This window comes from Rana temporaria, chromosome 4 (assembly GCF_905171775.1).
Source record: "Rana temporaria chromosome 4, aRanTem1.1, whole genome shotgun sequence".
In the NCBI taxonomy this organism is placed as follows: Eukaryota; Metazoa; Chordata; class Amphibia; order Anura; family Ranidae; genus Rana; species Rana temporaria.
The window spans coordinates 341,553,944-341,576,210 of NC_053492.1; the positions used below are offsets into that span (position 1 = coordinate 341,553,944).

General features: G+C 44.3%; 1 protein-coding gene across 3 annotated transcripts in view; it reads right to left on the minus strand.

Moving 5' to 3' along the window:
• Positions 1–2,595: 2,595 nt before the first annotated feature.
• LOC120937507 overlaps positions 2,596–22,267 on the minus strand; it is a 142,510-nt gene continuing 122,838 nt past the window's right edge. For all 3 annotated transcript variants that reach the window (XM_040350785.1, XM_040350783.1, XM_040350784.1), the window contains 2 exons: positions 20,897–21,054; positions 2,596–2,926 (listed from right to left, as the gene is read on the minus strand). In XM_040350785.1, the coding sequence (XP_040206719.1) occupies positions 2,789–2,926; positions 20,897–21,054 (296 nt within the window). In that variant the 3' untranslated portion in view covers positions 2,596–2,788. The remainder of the gene's footprint in view (positions 2,927–20,896; positions 21,055–22,267) is intronic.

A 22,267-nucleotide genomic window follows, 5' to 3' on the forward strand; every position in this document is an offset into this window, starting at 1 on the left:
TGTAAATCGGGAAAATAATAGCAGAGAATCCCTTAATGAACCTTCGATAGAAGTTCACAAAGCCAACAAAGCGCTGCACCCCTTTCTTGTCTGAAGGTGCGGGCCAGTCCAGAATGGCTGAAACCTTCTGCGGGTCCATCTTGAACCCTTCTGTTGATATCACTAGGCCGAGGAACTGGATGCTCTGTCGCTCGCACATTTTTCTGGTTTTGCATAGAGTCCATGTTGGCGGAGACGATAGAGTACATTCTTGACATGTCTTCGGTGCTGCTCAAGGGAAGAGGAAAAAATCAAAATATCATCTAGACAGACAACTACATAAATGTCTAGACAGTCTCTGAAAATGTCACATAGTCCTCGACGGCTCGGCGGCTTTGCAGTCCTCCTTCACTTACCTCATCCTTCGATTTTGCTTTTAAATGTCCTTATTTCTTCTGATAAATCCTTACTTCCTGTTCTTCCGTCTGTAACTCCACACAGTGATGCAAGGCTTTCTCCCTGGTGTGGAGTGTCGTGCTCGCCCCCTCCCTTGAGAGGGCGAGCAGGAGAGTCAGGACACCCACTAACACACAGCTCCTTTCTCTATTTTCAACGTAGAGATTGTCCCGACTCTCCTGCTCGCCCCCTTAAGGGAGGGGACGAGCACGACACTCCACACCAGGGAGAAAGCCTTGCATTACTGTGCGGAGTTACAGATAGAAGAACAGGAAGTGAGGAATTCCCAGAAGAAATAAGGACATTTAAAAGCAAAATCGAAGCATGAAGTCAGTAAAGGAAGCCATTTAGGGAAAATAAATTGTACCTTTACAACATCTTTAATCTTGGCCGTCGAATGTGACGGTGCGCTGATCTCCTATGAGATGGACCACTGGGTGTTTTAGATTTCCACTATATCAGAAAATTGTTGGCAGGGGGAATTTCCTTTGCATCTTGACTATTTAACCACTTCAGCCCCAGAAGATTTTACCCCCTTCCTGACCAGAACATTTTTTGTGATTCGGCACTGCGTCGCATTATCTGACAATTGCGCGGTTGTGCAATGTTGTACCCACACAAAATTTACATATTTTTTCCCCACAAATAGAGCTTTCTTTTGGTGGTATTTGATCACCTCTTTTTATTTTTTGCACTATAAACAAAAAAAGCGACAATTTTGGAATAAAAAAAAAACATTTTTATTTTTTGGGCTATAATAAACATCCCCAAAAAAAGATTTTTTTTCTCCGTTTAGGCTGATATGTATTTTTCAACATAATTATGGTCAAAAAAAATATCATAAGTGTATATTGATTGGTTTGCGCAAAAGTTATAGAGTCTACAAAATAGGGGTTAGATTTATGGAATTTTTATTATAATTTTTTTATATTAGTAATGGCGGTGATATGCGATTTTTAACTTGACTGCGTCATTGCGGCAGACAGATCGGACACTTTTGACACTATTTTGGGACTAGTTATACTGCGATCAGAGCTAAAAATAGCCAGTAATCACTGTGTAAATGTCACTGGCAGGGAAGGGGTTAAACACTAGGGGACGATAACGGGGTTAAATGTGCTCCCTCAGCGTGTTCCTAGGGGGGATGGGCTACCTAGGAAATGACAGATCACTACTCCCGATGCAGTCGGGAAGCTGTTAAGGACTTTATTTATGATGAATGTTTTGTATAGTTCCTGGCAAGATATTCATGTTTAAAATAGCGCTAAGACAAATATGTATACACCAGTGGATAGAACTTAGCACTCACAATACATGTTCTATGTGAAAAAAACAAAAAATAGGTCCAATATATATCCAAAATAGCAGCAAAAGGGTTGTAAGGAGATCCCCAACTCATAAATAGAAGATATTGCTCCAATGCTCACAAAAATTACACTTGCACATTCAAAGTGCACAGTGAGTCCAACCTGATCAATTGAAAAGCAGCCGTGGGAAGGGAACTATAGTCTGCAGCTCCTAGTCAAAGCAAAATCTTCAATATGTGAAAAAAAATAAAAAAAAAAAACGAGTTGCCAGGGTGCAGGTTTAGTAAAAAATATCCACATTTATTGATAAACAAAATCCACACTTACGTGAAGGCAAGAAAAGTGTAGTTCCAAGGTAGAATGATAAAATCATAGCTTCTGTACATGGAACATAGTACTCTGGATCAGTGAGCCAAGCAGCGGAAATCCGGACGTGCCAAAAAGCACACCAGCGGCATTTCACGGTTATCCTTCACAAACTCGAGGCAGCAACCGATTCCGGGACATGGGGGCAGCCACTACACGTTTCAAGGGCCCCACAACCTTTGGGAAGTCTGCCTGAAGGAATCACTGCTTTGAAACCAGAAATGCTCAGAGCGGAGTGCTTTTGACTTCATAGACAGGTGAAGAAAACAGGAAATGGATGTTCCCACACAACTAGCACTGTAAAAGTGTTTGGGCAAATATATTGCTGCCTGCTTACTTTTACGTTACAGCTGGGAGTCGGCTGAAGGAAAAAAAAAAACAAGCTCATGGCTGATAATGCTTTTATGGGCTTGTAAACCCTTTACACCAGAGGTATATGTCTAAAGAAAATAAATATGGTTAAAAGAATTTCCAAAGTATTATTAAAGTGGGTACAAATACCTTTATTTCATACAAAAAAAAAAATGAAAAAATATTACATATAATAATTTTTATATTCAGTTTACAGTTCAACTACAGGATTGACCGTACAGTAACACGATTGCTAGTACAGGATCGGTTCAATTAACGTAGCTTCAGCTTATTTACTAAGCTCAGTGAATTCATTTGATAAAAAGTTTCTATTCCTTTAGTAAATCAACCCAATAGTCTGTTTCTAATGAGATTACAGGAGACAGGCGTGGATCTTTCATCCTCAGCAGAAGAGATCTTAAATGTGGGTTTTCTGCCCAGTGCAGTTTGACACTCATAAGTAACCTCTGAAACACAGCAACAAAAAAAAAGTTATGATGCGACAAGAAAACAAATAAAGTAAACTATGTTAAGGGCAATAGGCAGTACTGCACTATGCTATAGATGTACAGTAGGTGTATTCAAATGAAGTTAAATAATGATGTATCACGGTAAGGCTTAAAGCCAGTTGTAACTAGCCTTGGTGCCAAAAACTGGATTCCCACATGTGGTGAATCATTTGCTCAAAACAAAACTTGAAGAAAGCCTTATACAAACTGTTATGGAACAGTCAAATAACTGATAAATATGCACCCAAATGGCTGGATTTACAATATTTTTTTATTCCTGTTACAAACTGAAATATTAATCTTACATAAAGAAACAAATGCCCCTGCGCTAGAAAAGTTGCAGTGGGGTTAATTGAAGAAGGTGGGGGGAATTTCTCACAACTCACACCACTCAATCAGCTGTGCTGTCACTCTCAACAGGTCAGGGAAAAACAAGGACACAGGGTGCACCAGCCTTGCGCTTTACCTTTGTAACACACAAATGTATTAAAAATAAAGTAGTGTACTCACAATTGAGTATTAAAATCAAGCAAATATGGCAGAGTCCATCAACTGCCTTATCCAATAGGATCTGCTGGCCAGTAGACTTGAGTGTGATGAGAGCAGTCCAAAATGATTGGCAGCGTTTTGAGTGTGACCCCTCTTCCTCAGAGCTGGATTTGAACTGAAGATAGATGGTTTTTAAGAAGTGGCTGTGGTCAGGTGGATTGGTACATGTGATCCTAGCCCCTCCCTCCAATGGGAGGATCAATGTTAATAGACACACAAATCCGTAAACTAATAATTCATTAATACGTCAATCCCCATTAGGAATATTGCCACCATATACCATCTTGCATTTCCAATCCTCATACAGATACATTTATGTCTCCAAAGTGCATACATGTAAATAGCACCTGTACGTATAGAGAGGGAAAGATGGTATCAGTGTTTTCCACGCTGGAACAGACTGATGGAAACATCACAGACAATTACATGATTGCTCTAAACATCATGGGGCAGATCCACAAAGCACTTACGCCGGCGTATCTCGAGATGCGCGGCGTAAGTGTAAATATGCGCCGGCGTATCTATGCGCTGTATCCCCAAAACGAGATATGCCTGAAAACTAGGTTTTTCCGACCGACGTAATTTTTCTACACCGGCGCATCGTGGGCGCAAAAATACGCTAGACGCAGCATTGTTTTGCTATGCAAATATGCAAACGAGGGAGATACGGCGATCCACTAAAGTACGTTTGACCGGCGCAGGCTACGCGCTATGCACGTAAGCTGAATGTCTGGTCTAAAGTTACCCCTCATAAAAGCAGCTTTAACTTTGCACCAGACGTGTGCAGGTCAGCTAAAGCAGCACCGTTAGGGATGAGCTGAGCAGCCACACTTGCAGGACAACAATCTGTATGCCAACATGCTAGGGGCATCCATGGTCATAGCTATACTACTGGCTTTAGATGCGCGCAGAAGGAGGAGGGAACGGAGGAGGGCACGGGAGAGGATATACCGACCACGCATAAACGTCTTTGGCATGTGTGATTCGGAGGTGTTTCACATCTTCAGATTCACCCCTACTGCCATCCTGGAAATAGCCACAACCCTGAAAGATGACATCACCAGCCAGACAAAACGCTCACATGCAGTGGAGCCACTGGTCAAGGTACTGGCAACACTCCATTTCCTTGCCAGTGGCTCTTTTCAGCGTACAAGTGGAGTGGTGGCTGGGATGGCACAATCCTCCATTAGCAGATGTGTGCACCAGGTTATCGCCGCAATCCTCAGACGCATGGCCAACCAAATCATTAGACCCACCCAGGAGGACCTGCGGATGAAGGCAATGCGTGATTTCTACAGAATTGCAGAATTCCCACACACCGTGGGGGGCCATTGATTGCACACATGTGGCACTACGGCCCCCCCGTGACACAGAGCACCTATACCGTAATCGGAAGCACTGGCATTCCATCAACGTACAGGTTCATTGACAAGGGATATGATCCTGTTAATATAGAACTTGCTCTCAAAACTTCTCTTGAAGTTGACAGAAGCTCCCTTTTAGAGGTCAAACCCAAAAGAGAACAGGATGAGAGTTTCAAATGGGCTTTGCTCACGTCATTTTCTACACAACATAAACTGGTCAAGTCCATTGTCTCCAAGCATTGGAATATATTGAGAAATGACCGAGTTCTAGCAACGGTTCTACCCGAACGAGCCAAAGTGGTATTTAGGGGTGCACCAACACTCCAGAGCAAAATTGCCCCGAATATTATCAACCCCCCAACACGTCCTTCTTTCTTTTTCCAGTTAGTTGGTTATCATCCCTGTAAAAAGTGTACAGTATGTAAATATAATATCTCAGGTAGAACCAAGAACCTTGAATTTCGTTCTACAGTAACTGGGAAAGTCTACCCTATAAAACAGTTTTGCACTTGTTCAACCAAGTACGTGGTATACCTTATTACTTGCCCGTGCGGCCAACAATATGTTGGTCGTAGCATGCGGAAATTCTCTGTCAGAGTCGCCGAACACATAGCCCTCATTCTAGCTGGTGATATTCACCATACTGTACCAAGGCATTACAAAAAACATCATGCTCAGAACCCCACTGGTACACAATTTCTTATTATAGATCAATTTGTGTCCCCTTGGAGAGGTAGCTCAAAAACCCGTGGGGTGTCCCAACTCGAGACATTCTGGATTTACGAGTTGGGCACGCATACACCATCAGGTCTCAATGTAGAGTGGGACATCAACTCTTTTATTAATAAATCCTAACACCTATATGATGTCCTAATCTATCATCCCCATTTGTTTCACAATTTTTCATATTTTTGGCCCATTCGGTGTCTTTTGAAGCATACCTAAGTCTATTTATGGTTCACACAATATGGGTCTGTGAAGCAAGATCTATTTCTTTTCTTTCATTTATACATGTTTTAACCAATTTTAGATATCTCTCTCCCATGTATATATATATATATATATATATAATGGAGTGTATTGTATAAAAATATTTTTTATTGTACAACCTGTCATGGGGGTTCGTCCAGTGTAGAGTCACTTTCTGGACACAATATTGTACACACTGCTTTTCGCATATATAGGCAAGAGCTTCTTAATTATACAATCATTAATTGATAGAAATATAATTTTTTTTTTTTTACAGTTCTTTTTTATGTTTATAACATCTTCCCTATGGGGTATTAGAACTGTAATGTCGAGTGTCGAGGCATACTGATATTTGGCATTATGCAATATTTCCCTATAAAGAGTTGTTTTCCTTCCGTTGGTGGTAGAAATACAATCCAGTAGACACGTTTTTATAATATATAGATTTTTATTATTTTAAATATAATACCATTACCCTGTGGCAGTTAATTTCTGAGTCCACTCTTTTCTTCCTCAGTTGTTTCATTACAAACACTTATTATTTATGGCGTCCAGGCTGCTGGTTAACTTTAACCCCCTGGAACGCATAGTGGAGCGCAGCGTTCTACGTTTAACCACCTTGGAACGCAACGTGTGTATATACACACACGCACGCACGCACGCATTGGTGTTCAGAAACACTGAGAGGACGCCCACCATGAGCGTCACTATACGGAGCTACGTCGAATGTACGGGCCGAGCAGCGCGTCGAGTGACGCTCTGTTTATGCGCCCTTCCAGCATGGACATGTGACCGAGGCGACGGTAATGCCCATTTATTATTTGGCTAATCCACGGCGCTATACGGTGACGTGGATTTATTCCATTGGCCCTTACTACCTGCTCGGATGTACACGTGACTAAGTCATGTAACTACAGCAAGCCTGACCACCGTGTACCATCCGGTACACATCATATACAAACCAGGTCAGTAGATTTTAAACACCTAATTGGTCACAACCTATTTTACCACATATTCTGTCATAGAGTTTGCACAATTTAATTCTTATACATCTAAATAATGTATGACACATCAGGTTGACCCGGAAGTGCACTCTCATTGGGCGATCCCCCAGGGGAGTGTTCCTAAGTAGGTCATAACTTATATTTAAGCATGGTAGCAACAGTGGAATCTACTGCTGCCATGCACTATACTACATTGATGTCCTTTTATGTCTACATAACTGTAAGTGTTTTTAACCAGTATTAAACTTCCCCGTTTTTGTGGAATTACGCTATGTGCCTTTCATTTTCCTCCACATACTCTGGGCAAGCTCTTCTACTTCCATGAGCCATCTCCCAGCTGAGGTTACCCCTTTCACCTGCTACTAAGTGAAAACTTCATCGTTATTTGCTGGTCGTACGTTTTGGTGTGTTCCGGTATATCCTCATATCCATCCTATTTACAAGCTTTTACTGATCCTCTGGGCATAAGCTCATTTGGGTCCATCGCATCCGGTAAGCCTCCCTTCCTGGTGGCGGGCGTTATCACCAATATTCTAGTTCATTTAGAATCACCGTGGGTGTCTTGTCACTGTCATTTGATTGACCATCTCAACTTTCATCTTTATGGACTCATATTTCCACATTTATTGAGATTTAAACATATGTCTATAATGTCTCCAACACACCATTTATTATTTTCAACCTAAGATTATTTGCACTAATCTATGGACCCATATATTTTTGTTTACACTTATGTGTGTTCCATATAGACATCATTGTCTATTCACTATTTGATTTTCAGCGATGCATTTTTTTGTTTTTTAACGTACAGGTGATAGTCGATGCCCAATGCCTCATATGGCACGTCCGTGCCAAACACCCAGGGTCCAGCCATGACAGCTACATATACAGTGAGGAAAATAAGTATTTGAACACCCTGCTATTTTGCAAGTTCTCCCACTTGGAAATCATGGAGGGGTCTGAAATTGTCATTGTAGGTGCATGTCCACTGTGAGAGACATAATCAAAAAAAAAATTCCAGAAATCACAATTTATGATTTTTTAACTATTTATTTGTATGATACAGCTGCAAATAAGTATTTGAACACCTGTCTATCAGCTAGAATTCTGACCCTCAAAGACCTGTTAGTCTGCCTTTAAAATGTCCACCTCCACTCCATTTATTATCCTAAATTAGATGCACCTGTTTGAGGTCATTAGCTGCATAAAGACACCTGTCCACCCCATACAATCAGTAAGAATCCAACTACTAACATGGCCAAGACCAAAGAGCTGTCCAAAGACACTAGAGACAAAATTGTACACCTCCACAAGGCTGGAAAGGGCTACGGGGAAATTGCCAAGCAGCTTGGTGAAAAAAGGTCCACTGTTGGAGCAATCATTAGAAAATGGAAGAAGCTAAACATGACTGTCAATCTCCCTCGGACTGGGGCTCCATGCAAAATCTCACCTCGTGGGGTCTCAATGATCCTAAGAAAGGTGAGAAATCAGCCCAGGACTACACGGGAGGAGCTGGTCAATGACCTGAAAAGAGCTGGGACCACCGTTTCCAAGGTTACTGTTGGTAATACACCAAGACGTCATGGTTTGAAATCATGCATGGCACGGAAGGTTCCCCTGCTTAAACCAGCACATGTCAAGGCCCGTCTTAAAGTGGTTCTCCACCCTAAAGTGGAGTCCCGCTGATCGGAACCCTCCCCCCCTCCGGTGTCACATTTGACACCTTTCAGGGGGGAGGGGGGTGCAGATACCTGTCTAAAGACAGGTATTTGCACCCACTTCCGGCCACACGCTACGGGCAAAAGACGGGTTTTTCTGACTTCCCGTCTGTCGCCCGTTGTGTGCTGGGAACACTCGGCTCCCAGCACACAGCGTGTGAGCCAATCGGCGGGCGCAGCGCGACTCGCGCATGCGCCGTAGGGAACCGGGCAGTGAAGCCGCAGCGCTTCACTTCCTGGTTCCCTCAGCGTGGATGGCGGGGGGAGCAGCAGAGAGACGAGCGATCGCTCGTGCTCTGCTGCGATCAGCGCTGGACTCCAGGACAGGTAAGTGTCCTAATATTAAAAGTCAGCAGCTGCAGTATTTGTAGCTGCTGGCTTTTAATATTTTTCCCCCATGGCACATCCGCTTTAAGTTTGCCAATGACCATTTGGATGATCCAGAGGAGTCATGGGAGAAAGTCATGTGGTCAGATGAGACCAAAATAGAACTTTTTGGGCATAATTCCACTAACCGTGTTTGGAGGAAGAAGAATGATGAGTACCATCCCAAGAACACCATCCCTACTGTGAAGCATGGGGGTGGTAGCATCATGCTTTGGGGGTGTTTTTCTGCACATGGGACAGGGCGACTGCACTGTATTAAGGAGAGGATGACCGGGGCCATGTATTGCGAGATTTTGGGCAACAACCTCCTTCCCTCAGTTAGAGCTTTGAAGATGGGTCGAGGCTGGGTCTTCACAATGACAATGACCCGAAGCACACAGCCAGGATAACCAAGGAGTGGCTCTGTAAGAAGCATATCAAGGTTCTGGCGTGGCCTAGCCAGTCTCCAGACCTAAACCCAATAGAGAATCTTTGGAGGGAGCTCAAACTCCGTGTTTCTCAGCGACAGCCCAGAAACCTGACTGATCTAGAGAAGATCTGTGTGGAGGAGTGGGCCAAAATCCCTCCTCCAGTGTGTGCAAACCTGGTGAAAAACTACAAGAAACGTTTGACCTCTGTAATTGCAAACAAAGGCTACTGTACCAAATATTAACATTGATTTTCTCAGGTGTTCAAATACTTATTTGCAGCTGTATCATACAAATAAATAGTTAAAAAAAATCATACATTGTGATTTCTGGATTTTTTTTTTTGATTATGTCTCTCACAGTGGACATGCACCTACGATAACAATTTCAGACCCCTCCATGATTTCCAAGTGGGAGAACTTGCAAAAAAGTAGGGTGTTCAAATACTTATTTTCATCACTGTACCGTCAGAGCCCCATCCCTATGGAATTCGAACAGAACATGTATGGGGACAGCTGGCTGGTTGGTGAGTGACATGGGTGTCAGGCATGACTGTCCCACCCCATGATGCAGACATCACGAGGGGCACATGCACGACCAACATCCTCCTGTCTTTTCCCTTCCAGGTGAGATGGCATATGCACTTGGACCCCATCTCATGACTCCATACCGGAATCCCCAAACCCCAGGAGAGCAAAGATACAATGAAGCACATGCACGTACCCGTGGAGTGGTGGAACGCACCTTTGGCCTCCTGAAGTCCCGTTTCCGATGCCTGGATAAGTCTGGGGGTACCCTGTTGTATTCCCCAAACTTTGTGTGCCAGATCATCGGTGCATGTTGCATGCTGCACAACTTCGCCGTGAGAAATGGCCTGGAGATTGACACGTGATGACCTGAACCCCGAACCAGACAATCCCCCCATAACCGAGGATACCCCGTCTTCTGCGGGAAGAGCAGTCAGGAGATGCCTCACAGTAGACATCTTTGCACGTTAAACACACACATTAATCATGTCACAAGGAGAATGCACGCATGCACACCACTGTGGTCCCTAGCACACACACCCCACATCCTCATCAAATTGGATTAGCACAAGTCCACCATGCAGGACTTGGGAGCAGCAACGCCACGCCAAGGCTCCAATTATGTCACTGTACATTCATACACCATTCACACGGACCTGGGAATCACTTCTCCCTGGTCCTGGGGATCCCTTCTCCACCACAACTGAGGGTGACACCCCTTTTCTGGCAGGAATGTCACCCCCACATTCATACATCATTCACACTGTAGCCTGCCTGGGCTACACAAAAAAAAAAACATAATCACAGTAAAAGAACAAATAAACATAAAACACACAAAAATCAAAAACCTAACGGTGCTGGCGTGCCCCACGCCTGGGGCGGCCACGGCCTCTCAGGGGAGACTTGTGGGGGAATCAGGGGAAGGAGGAGCATCCCCTGGTCTCTTGCCCACCTGGCGGCCTGCCCTCCAATGCCAGGGCGATGCGTGTGAGGCCCACATCGATGGCTGCTGTGTTGGCCTGGACAGCCTGGGTCAGGGCGCGCACCTCCAGACCCACGCCTGCTGAGGCAGGTAATCACAGCCAGGGTGTTGCAAGACATGTCCTGCACTGACTCCTTGATGGAGGCCAGGCTCTCCTCCATGCGGCCCAAAGTCTGAGTAACCTCACCCAGATGGCGGGTCTGACGGGCCTGGTCACTCCTTAGATTTTCAGGAAGAACCTCTGCCACCCCCTTGTCTTGCGGGTCGCCCTCCTGCCTCCTGGTGAGGCTTGTAGCCTGGGAGAAGGGGAGACCCTTGGGGGGGGAAGCCCTGTTAGGGGGAGGAGTGGGAGGGGCTAGCCCTGATGGAGGCCTGGCTGGTGCCAGCCTCAGGGGAAGACTCCTCCAAATGGAGCGTGACCTCATTGGCAGAGATCACCTCCTCCTCCTCAACCTCCTCATGAGGAGAGCTGCGGCCACTCCCCTGCACAGAGGACTCCGGGCTTTCCTGGGGGTCTGCATCAGACTCATGTCCAGGGGATGGTGCAGAATGGCCAGATGGCCCAACACCCTCCTGCACATCTGTGGATGACACAAAACATACACAGGTTGGAGGATCCACACACTTGTCAAATATTCCCTTCCCCCCCGCACACATGCTACACACCAGATAGAAAAAAATAAAAAAAACACTTACCTGTCCTCAAGACCTCCTCAATGGAGTCAAAGCCAGGCAGTCCCTCCACTTGCTGCCTGTGGAGGCACTGGGCCACCGCACGCTCCTCAAGAGTGAGCCTGATGGTGGTCCCCCTCCAGTGCCCCTGGCATGATCCACCATCTTTGCTAGCTTACCTCTAACCAGGAGCCTGAGATCATTGATCTTTTTAGGGATCTGATTGGGGGTCCTGGTCTCACACCCCGATGCATTTACATCGTCTGCAATCAGTTGCAGGATCTCCCTCCTCCTGGCCGGGGTGGTGTCCCGACTCTCAGGCCCATGGAGGTAACGATCATATTGGGTCATGGCCCTGGCAATGATCTCCTTCTCCCGCAGAGAGAAGTTCAGCTTCCTCTTCCTCGTCGTCATCTGTGCAAAACACACGGTCCGACAAGCACTCTCCGACAAGCACTCTCCGACAAGCACTCTCCGACAAGCACTCTCCGACAAGCACTCTCCGACAAGCACTCTCCGACAAACACTCTCCGACAAACACTCTCCGACAAACACTCTCCGACAAACACACCGACACAAACCAACAAACACAAACAGACAACGGAACAAAAGCACCTTGCTTCAGGGGGGGAAACAAATGGATGTACTTTTGCAATGGAAGGGCGTATGTTTGGGTGTATTTATGCCCTGGGCGTATCTCACTAATTACGCCGGACCTAGTTCATATCTCACTGATTACGCCGGGCCAAGTTCTGAGCATGCGCAGAGAGGCGCTGATCATTGTCAGCGTCATGCGCGCATGCGCAGTCTGGCCGGCCCTTCATTTGCATGGGGTCACGGCTCATTTCAATGGAACACACCCACTTCCTTCCCACTTTCAATTACACCGGCTTACGCCTCGTAATTTACGTTACGCCGGCGCAGAGTTGGACGCAAATACTATGTCGATACGGTACTTGCCTCTCTACATTGAGCCGGCGTAACGTAAATGAGATGCGCTACGCCGGTGTATATATGCGCCGATGTACGTGGATCTTCCCCCATGTGTTAATGGCTGGGTACTCACTCTGTGTGGAAGCCAAATATGAATGGCTTTCAGATGTTCCAACTATCAAGCCATTTGTGAGTATACTACTTTGTTTTTAATACATTTCTGTGTTGCAAAGGTAGCGCAAGGCTGGTGCGCCCTCTGTCTTTGTTTTCTTTTAGTTTTAATCGTACACCTGGTGATTCAATCCCTTTTTTGAAAGCTGCCATGCAGAGTGGTAAAAGGAAATAACAACCTGGAGGTTAGCTGCATGTATCCAATGCTCCCTCTACGCGTTTAGAGATTTTCATCTTTATGAAGAGGCATCAATAAAAAAAAAAAAAAAAAAAAAAAATTCGTCTCCTTTACCACTGCTTTCAGCAGGGTGTCCTGCGGGTCAATAGATCATTAGGGACTGACTGGTTGGAGACAAGAAGGGAAAAAAGGAAATAAACTACTCGGGAACTCGGACGTGGGACCAGTTCCCGAGGGACGGGATAGGGTTTTTTTTTTTTTTTTCTTTCTTTCCCCTTCTCCTCCTTGCGGCTCTCTCCTCCTTCCTCCCCTCACCCCCCCTCTCCCTCTAGCCTCTCCCCCTCCTGGGGACCCCAGACCCTCCGTACGGAACTTCTGGGAATCTTGGCCTACGCTCTCGGTTAACAGAGGAGGGCCTGGACCTGGGGTGGGGCGGGGGGAGGTGGGGGGAAGAGAGGGGAGAGAAAGGGAAAAGAAGAGAACAATATAAAAAATTTAAATGGATACAACTAATTTCACCTCATATAACGTAAAGGGCCTAAATAGCCCAGAAAAACGCTCAAAATTAATGGCGGAACTTTACAGAATTAAGGCTCAAGTAATTTTTTTGCAAGAGACTCATTTCAGAAAGGATAAGATCCCAAAATTGGGAAACCATAGGTTTCCAACAGTTTATCACGGTGCCTCACAGACATCTAAGGCAAATGGAGTGACAATCATGCTCTCAAAACAAATGACATGGAAGGTATTCGACGTAATAACGGATGAAGAAGGGCGGATGCTGATAGTAAAGGGAGTTATGGGGGAGCAAAAGGTTACCATGGCAAACCTATATTTACCTAATGACAATCCCATCTCCGCTCTAGAAAGATATTTGGAAATTATACAACAAAACAAAGAAGGGGTTCTAATCCTAGGGGGAGACCTAAATATAGCTCTGGAACCGACACTCGATGTATCAAAGGGTATATCCCATATATCAAATATAAAATTACGTAAAGCAAAACGTATGTTACATGATGCGCAGTTAGTGGACAGCTGGAGGATTATGCACGTACATGACAAAGATTACAGTTTCTTCTCTGCTAAACATAAGACATATACGAGAATCGATTACATTTTTGTTGACCAGAATATCCTCTCTCGTCTGCGAGACGCCTCAATAGGTTCATTTACCATATCTGACCATGCGCCCACTAACTGTTGCATAGAATGGGGAGAGAGGGGTCCGTGTGGGTGGAACTGGAAAATAAATGAGACTCTTTTAAAAGACCCAGTTTATGAGAAGCAGCTAGCACGGGAGATAGATACCTTCTTTGCTATTAATGATCGGGAGGAAACAAGACCAATGTACACATGGGAGGCACATAAGTGTTACCTGAGAGGCGTGCTCATATCACTAGGAACATACAGAAAACGCTCTTTGGGTGCTAAACTTGATACTCTGCTGGGAGAGATCCGAACGTTGGAAGTAGCACATAAAAAAACGCAGACACAGCAGCTTGAGGAAAAGCTGACCAGTCTTCGAGAAAAACTGAACCTTATGCTAACAGAAAAGGCGAAAGCTAAATTGAGTAGATGCAAAAGAGCATACTATGAGTACGGGAATAAACCCAGCAGACTGTTGGCAAATGCACTCAAAGAGACAAAAGCTAGGAACTGTATTGAAAAAATTAAAATTCAAGGGGATGAGGTGGTTAGATCTACACAACAAATAGTGGGAGCATTTAGAGACTACTACCTAAACCTCTATCAACTGGATAAACAAATACCAAGGGCAAAAATCTCTGACAGAGAAGAAAAGATAAAAGAATATTTAAAGGCATCAGGGATGCCTAGTATAACAACAGAGAATGCAGAGAAAATAGATGGCCCGATTACAACAGAGGAGTTTCTAGGAGCCCTTAGATCATTAAAATTGGGAAAGGCACCAGGCCCTGACGGGTATACATTACGGTATTATAAAATCTTTGCTGAAAAGCTGGCGCCGAACTTTATTGCGGCCTATAACTCAATTCGCGACGGACAGAGGATGTTGGTGGAAACTTTAATGGCAGAAATAGCAGTAATCCCCAAGGAGGGGAAGGATCCAGCTCAATGCGCAAGCTACCGCCCAATATCCTTGCTAAATGTGGATGTAAAAATCCTGGCGAGGATATTGGCCGATAGAATACTGACGTACATACCCACCCTGATACATGCGGATCAGGTTGGGTTCACGCCGGGCAGGGAAGGCAGAGAAAATACCCAAAGAGTCTTAAGTACAATACATCTAGCCCAACAACTTAACAAACCACTAACTCTCATATCGGCAGATGCGGAAAAAGCTTTTGACAGGGTGGAGTGGGGATTTTTAAAAGCCATACTGCAACACATAGGACTAGGGAGGGGGTTACAGAACTGGATTACAAGTCTTTACTCTTGCCCTACGGCAAGGGTGAAAGTAAACGGGATAAAATCAGATACTTTCCCCATCCAGAATGGAACCCGACAGGGTTGCCCTCTCTCCCCTATTATATTTATTCTTTCTTTGGAACCATTTCTGAGAGTAATTAGAGCAAACACAGACATAAAGGGGTTACGAGGTAAGGGGGAAGAATACAAGGTGGCTGCATATGCCGACGATCTACTGTTTACAATAACCGCCTCAACAACATCGTTACCATGCTTACTAGCAGAAATAAAAAGATACGGGGAAATATCTAATTTTAAAATTAATTACAATAAGTCGGAGGCGATGGGAGTGGAGGTAGATAGTCGGTTGAAACAGCAACTAGTAGCTAACTTCCCTTTCAAATGGACAGACTCCCATGTAAATTATCTAGGAACTAAGATACCAAAGAAGTTAAGTAGGATTTTCGAACTAAATTTTGCTCCTCTGATAAAACAAATAAAACTCGATCTGCAAAAGTGGGACAAAGAAATTTTTTCTTGGTTCGGCAGAATAAATATAGTAAAAATGAACGTGATGCCAAGAATACTATATCTGTTTCAGACCTTACCAATAAAAATACCGCCAGGATTTCTGAGAGAAATGAGAACCAGATTTATGAAGTTTATATGGGCAGGAAAACCTCCAAGAGTGCGGAGGAACATATTGAGCCTATCTAAAGAAAAGGGGGGAGTTGGACTCCCCGACCCAATGGGCTACTACGATGCCTCGCATTTAGCCCGTATAGTGGACTGGTGCACACAACAGGAAGACAAACCATGGGTTAATATGGAACGTGAGATGTGTTGTATCCCATTGGAGGGGCTGGCATGGATAGCAGAAAGTAAAACACCTCAGGAGGTAAAAAAACACCCAATGATAAATGCTACACTTAAAGTGATTAGAAAGATCGCTAAGAAAACAAAACTGTTGAAATACATGGGTCCCTTGACACCCATTCTGGGTAACCCGAGCTTTGAGCCTGGTCTGAAAGACCGATGTTTTAAAAATTTGAGACGGAAGGGAATCAGTAGATTGACACACTTCATGATAGACAATCATGTGATGAATAACGAAGAGATGGAGCAGGCATATGGGGAGGATATAGATTTATGGAGACGAAATCAGCTGAGAGCCTTTATAGGATCGTTAAAAATCCGAGAGGAAGATATAGGAGCACCGTCGAAATTCGAAGAAATCTGTTTAAAAAAAGAACCAAAGCGACACATGCTATCATGTATGTACAATCTACTGATTGAATCAAGCGCGCCTCAAGAACTAATCTTCATACAGGCATGGGAAAGGGAGCTGGGCATAAAGTTTTCAGAGAAACAGAAAAATAAGATCTTTTTATTCACACACAAAGCGTCAATTGCATCGAGATACCAGGAGGGGGGATATAAAGTATTGACCAGGTGGTACAGGACACCAACGTTATTGAATCGGATCTTCCCTAACACATCAAAAATGTGCTGGAGATGTCAGAGAGAAGAAGGCACCATGATACACATTTTTTGGAGTTGTCAAAAATTAAAAGAATTTTGGGAGATGGTATCAGACACTATTCGGGAGATCACTGGGGTAAACTTAGGAGATAGACCCTCAGCATTCTTGCTCTTTGACATTCCACAGTCACTGGAAAATTACAGGCAATCGTTGCTGAGACATTTATTAACAGCAGCGAAGGCCTGTATACCAATCCTATGGAAGAGCACGGTCCCCCCAACAAAGGCACAATGGCTTAGCAGAATAAATGAGATCCAACTGATGGAAAATCTCACTATGGGTCTTAGGGAGCATGAGGAGGAGTATTGGAGGACTTGGACTCCATATATTGAATATGGGGGGCGTGGAGATTAGGGGGGGGGAGGGGAGAAACGGGGAGAGAAGGGAGAAATTGTCTTTGTTTTTCTTTTTTTTTTTTTTTTTTTTTTTTTGGGGGGGGGGCGGATAGGGGGGGGGGGTGGGAGAGAAATGTATGGTTAAGATACCCTCTTGAAAGGCGGTAGCTGTGGGTAGTGAGAATAAATGTAGACTGTATCAGAGCCAAGGAAGGGGAGAATTGTTTTGATATAGAGTGTAGATATTTAGAAGACGGAGCGTTAGTCATCTAGTTAAAGACAAAAAAAAAGGTTGTCATGTCATAAGATGAAACTGTAATGGCTGTATTTTGCTTTCTGTATATGGTAAAAGATATATAAAATAAAAGAATTATAAAAAAAAAAGAGGCATCAATACTGAATTATATAACAATTCACCACTTGGTGCTTCACTAAACATATTTATTACAATAGTGCAACAATACACATATTACACTTTTTACAGAAAATCATAGTACTTTCCATAACTAAATTTAGTAAAATGTTTAAAATTGCCACAACAACATGTACACTCACAAATTCACAGAGACTGGTGCACTACAGATGACTAGAAAACAATCAGCTCCAAATTCCACTTGGGCATTAGACATGTGCACTGCCAAAAAATGTGTTCATTTTCGTTTTTCAGCTTTTTACAGAAATTCCGAAAATTTGAAATTTCGGCAATTCTGAAATTTCGGAATTAATAAAATTTGACAAAATTTTAGAACCACTTCAAAACTGCACACCGTCATATGACGTCCAAAAAGGGAATCTCTTATCCCGGGTGGACGTCATATGACGTCCTGTACTTTGTGCGGTGATATCTGAATGATGCCTGCACCTAGAGGCATCATTCAGATATAATTTTGTTCTGGTGGCGATCCTGCGCACCATAAGAATGATCATAACGGCGGTTCCGCCGCTTGATCGTTTTTATAGCCGGGGGGATGTCCCCTCCCGCCGCCATCCGGTGCTTCTCCAGGCTCTCGGGAGATGACCGCCGTGCATGTCCAGATGGTGACCAGTGATCTCTATGACCGTCGGAGGCCCGGGCGCGATGTGATGACGTCACGCCCGAGTACCCGTAAGTGAACAAACCGCAATTGCGGCTAGTAAGAATGAGGAGGAGATCTGTGAATTTTTTTTCACAATCTCATTCTTTTCAGCCTGGAGGAGAGATGTGGGGTCTTAATGACCCCGCATCTCTCCTTAAAGAGGACCTGTCACACACTATTCCTATTACAAGAGATGTTTACATTCCTTGTAATAGGAATAAAAGCGATCGAAAAAAAAATGACAAAACAGTGTAAAAAATAAATAAATAAGTAAAAAAAATATATATTAAAACGCCCCTGTCCCCGTTAGCTCGCGCTCAGAAGCGAACGCACATGTAAGTCCCACCCACATATGTAAACGTCATTCAAACCACACATGTGAGGTGTCACCGCGTGCGTTAGAGCGTGTGCAACAATTCTAGCACTATACCTCCTCTGTAACTCTAAACTGGTAATCTAACATTTTTAAAGCGTCGCCTATGGAGATTTTAAGTAACGAAGTTTGGCGCCATTCTATGAGTGTGCGCAATTTTAAAGCATGACATGTTAGGTATCTATTTACTCGGCGTAACATCATCTTTCATATATTTTACAAAGCAATTGCGCTAACTTTACTGTTTTGTTATGAAACCATTTTTCTTACAAAAAAAAGGCGTTCGGAAAATGATTGCGCAAATACCGTGCAAGATAAAAGTTGCAATGACCGCCATTTTATTCCCTAGGGTGTCTGCTAAAAAAACATATATAATGTTTGGGGTTCTGAGAAATTTTCTAGCAAAAGAATGATGATTTGTACATGTAGGAGAGAAGTGCCAGAATAGGCCCGGTATGGAGGTGGGTATTAAAGCCCTGTATTGAAGTGGTTAAAAAACTAATTTGGAACTAAACTGCGAAGCTGGCCTTATAGTGTTACTAAACCCACAACAGTAAAATCAGCCTGTATATGCAGTAAAGCACGCTTGTTCCACTCACTGTGGAAACAAAAGGGTTAATCCCCTACATTGTGGAAAAAGGTTGTTTGATGCCATCTTCTCTGATCTTGCCCTTCTTTTACTGTTAGAAGTCACAAGACTGCCATTTACTGCTGATGAGAAAAGGTATTTAGTAGTTTATATTTAATTAAGTAATTGAATTTCCATGTTCTGTGTACTGTGGGAGATCAGATATAGTGAATGCAGGGTTGTGGGTTTAGTAACACTTTATGCTTTAACCACTTCCCGACGGCCGTACGACTTTGTACGGCCGCAGGGTGGCTCTACTTCTCTGGGAGGCCGTGTTTTTACGGCCGCCCCTTTTCGCGTTCCCCGCGCGCGCTCCCGAGCGCGCAGCGGGTAACTGCTGTGCTGGCCGTGTCCCTTGGACACAGCCAGTCACAGATCGCCGTGAACGGCCAATCGGAGCGGCCGTTTCCTAGGCGATCTGTGCGGCCAATGAGAGACGATCTCATATGTTTACATATGAGATCATCTCTCATTCCCGGCTCTCGCAGACAGCGGTGCTGTCAGGGGAGAGAGGAGACGGATCTGTGTCTCTTGTACATAGAGACACAGATCGGTCACCCCCCCCAGTCACCCCCCTTCCCCCACAGTTAGAACACACCCAGGATACACATTTAACCCCTTCCTCACCCCCTAGTGTTAACCCCTTCCCTGCCAGTCACATTTATACAGTAATTAGTGCATATTTATAGCACTGATTGCAGTATAAATGTGAATGGCGCCAAAAATGTGTCAAAAGTGTCCGATGTGTCCGCCATAACGTCGCAGTCCCAATAAAAATCGCAGATCGCCGCCATTTCTAGTAAAAAAAAAAATTATACAGTAATTAGTGCATATTTATAGCACTGATTGCAGTATAAATGTGAATGGCGCCAAAAATGTGTCAAAAGTGTCCGATGTGTCCGCCATAACGTCGCAGTCCCAATAAAAATCGCAGATCGCCGCCATTTCTAGTAAAAAAAAAATAATAATAATAATAATTCTGTCCCTTATTTTGTAGGCGCTATAACTTTTGCGCAAACCAGTCGCTTATTGCGATTTTTTTTTTTTTTTTACTAAAAATATGTAGAATACGTATCGGCCTAGACTGAGGATAAAAAAAAAAACGTAAAAAAAAAAAAATTGAGCTATTTATTATAGCAACAAGTAAAAATATATTTTTTTTTTCAAAATTGTCGCTCTATTTTTGTTTATAGCGCAAAAAATAAAAACCGCAGAGGTGATCAAATACCACCAAAAGAAAGCTCTATTTGTGGGGGGAAAAAGGACGTTAATTTTGTTTGGGAGCCACATCGCACGACCGCGCAATTGTCAGTTAAAGCGACGCAGTGCCGAATCGCAAAAAGTCCTCTGGTCAGGAAGGGGTTTAAGTGCCCAGTAAGGAAGTGGTTAAAGAATAAAAAATAAAATAAAAAAAATTATGAAGTTGAACAGTGAACCTGAAAAACATTGAGGCTGGGTTCACACCATTGCAAATTGGATTCAGGTTCCCTGCATCAAATTTGCAATAGCAGGTTCTCTATGGAACCGGTTCACATATCCCCTGTGGCTCCGAAGCAAATTTGCACAGGAGTCCTGTGAATCTTTTGGTCCGTTTCAGGTACAAATTCGGGAATAAAATGTAGGCTGAAATTGGACCTGAAAAGGTCAACCAGGACACACCGGACCCCTGCTGGGAGCCGCATGAGGCGATGATGTGAACTACACTAGTTTTAGCTTACCTGAAAAACTTCTTGAAGGATAACCACTTCAGTAAAAATACTTTCCAAATGTTTTCTCTCTGTAGCAAATGCCTTCATTTCTATATCATGGATTTTGTGATTTGTTTTTCCTGAATATCTTAACTTTCCAAAGAGATCTTGCTGTTGGATCCGAATTTCTACAAATACAAAAACAAAGATTATTAAATGCATTACTTTTGCATGGGTCATGAGACAGACATATTGAAATACAATAAAAATAGTAAATTAATATATAGCAGCTTACCAATCATTAGGCCTCATGCACACAGCGGTCGTGGTGACTTTTTCCGACCCCTACATGTAGTTTGGTCTGTTTAATGGTCTTCCACAGCCCTCCCCCACAAGAAAGATGGGATGATGCATACAAATACAGCAGTTAATTAGTAGTGCAGATGCATCCTTCCCTCAACTCTTATACTGCACCGTACTGACCCGGTTTTCTAGTTCCTGGTTCCTAGAGTCGCCTGGATCAAATTCTGCTGTCTATCATCCACTTGAGGATTCATAAGGGCAGGGAAGAAGGCACTGCATTGGCAGCCTTGGAATCACAAGATGGTCCCCAACCGCCTCTACCACAGCGGACCCCAAGGGAAGTGGAGAAGGCCAAGGAGGCCGTGAGTAAGCCCGATAACACAACCAAGCCACCTGAGAAGGAGCTACTCAGAGAAATGTTTTGTGCGTTCAAAAAGTAATTCTGCTCTTGATTAACATGCCTCTTCTCCACAACTGGAGCTGGTCAAGCAGGAGGGGACCATGTTTGACAGTGCACAACTCCACGTCAGTGGCGTCACTAGGGTTGGTGTCACCTGGTGCAAAAAAAAATAAAAATGTCACCCCCCCACCAACTATAGTAAAGCCCCCCTCCAATAACTACAGACCCCCCCTCCCGCAGTACAGATCCCCTCCACTAACTACAGACCCCCCTCCCGCAGTACAGACCCCCTCCACCAACTACAGATCCCCCTCCCGCAGTACAGGCCTCCCTCCACTAAATACAGACCCCATCCACTAACTACAGACCCCCCCTCCCGCAGTACAGACCCCCATCAGTACAGACACCCCCACCCAAGTGCAGACCCCCATCAGTACAAACACCCCCACCCAAGTGCAGACCCCCATCAGTACAGACACCCCCATCCAAGTGCAGACACTCCCACCTCAGTGCAGACCCCCCTCAGTACAGACATCTCCCCTCAGTGCAGACCCCTGTCAGTACAGACACCCCCCAGCAGTGCAGACCCCCCCTCAGTACAGACACCTCCCCTCAGTGCAGCCCTAAGTCAGTATAGACACCCCCCAGCAGTGCAGACCCCCTCAGTACAGACACCCCCCCAGTGCAGACCCCCCAGC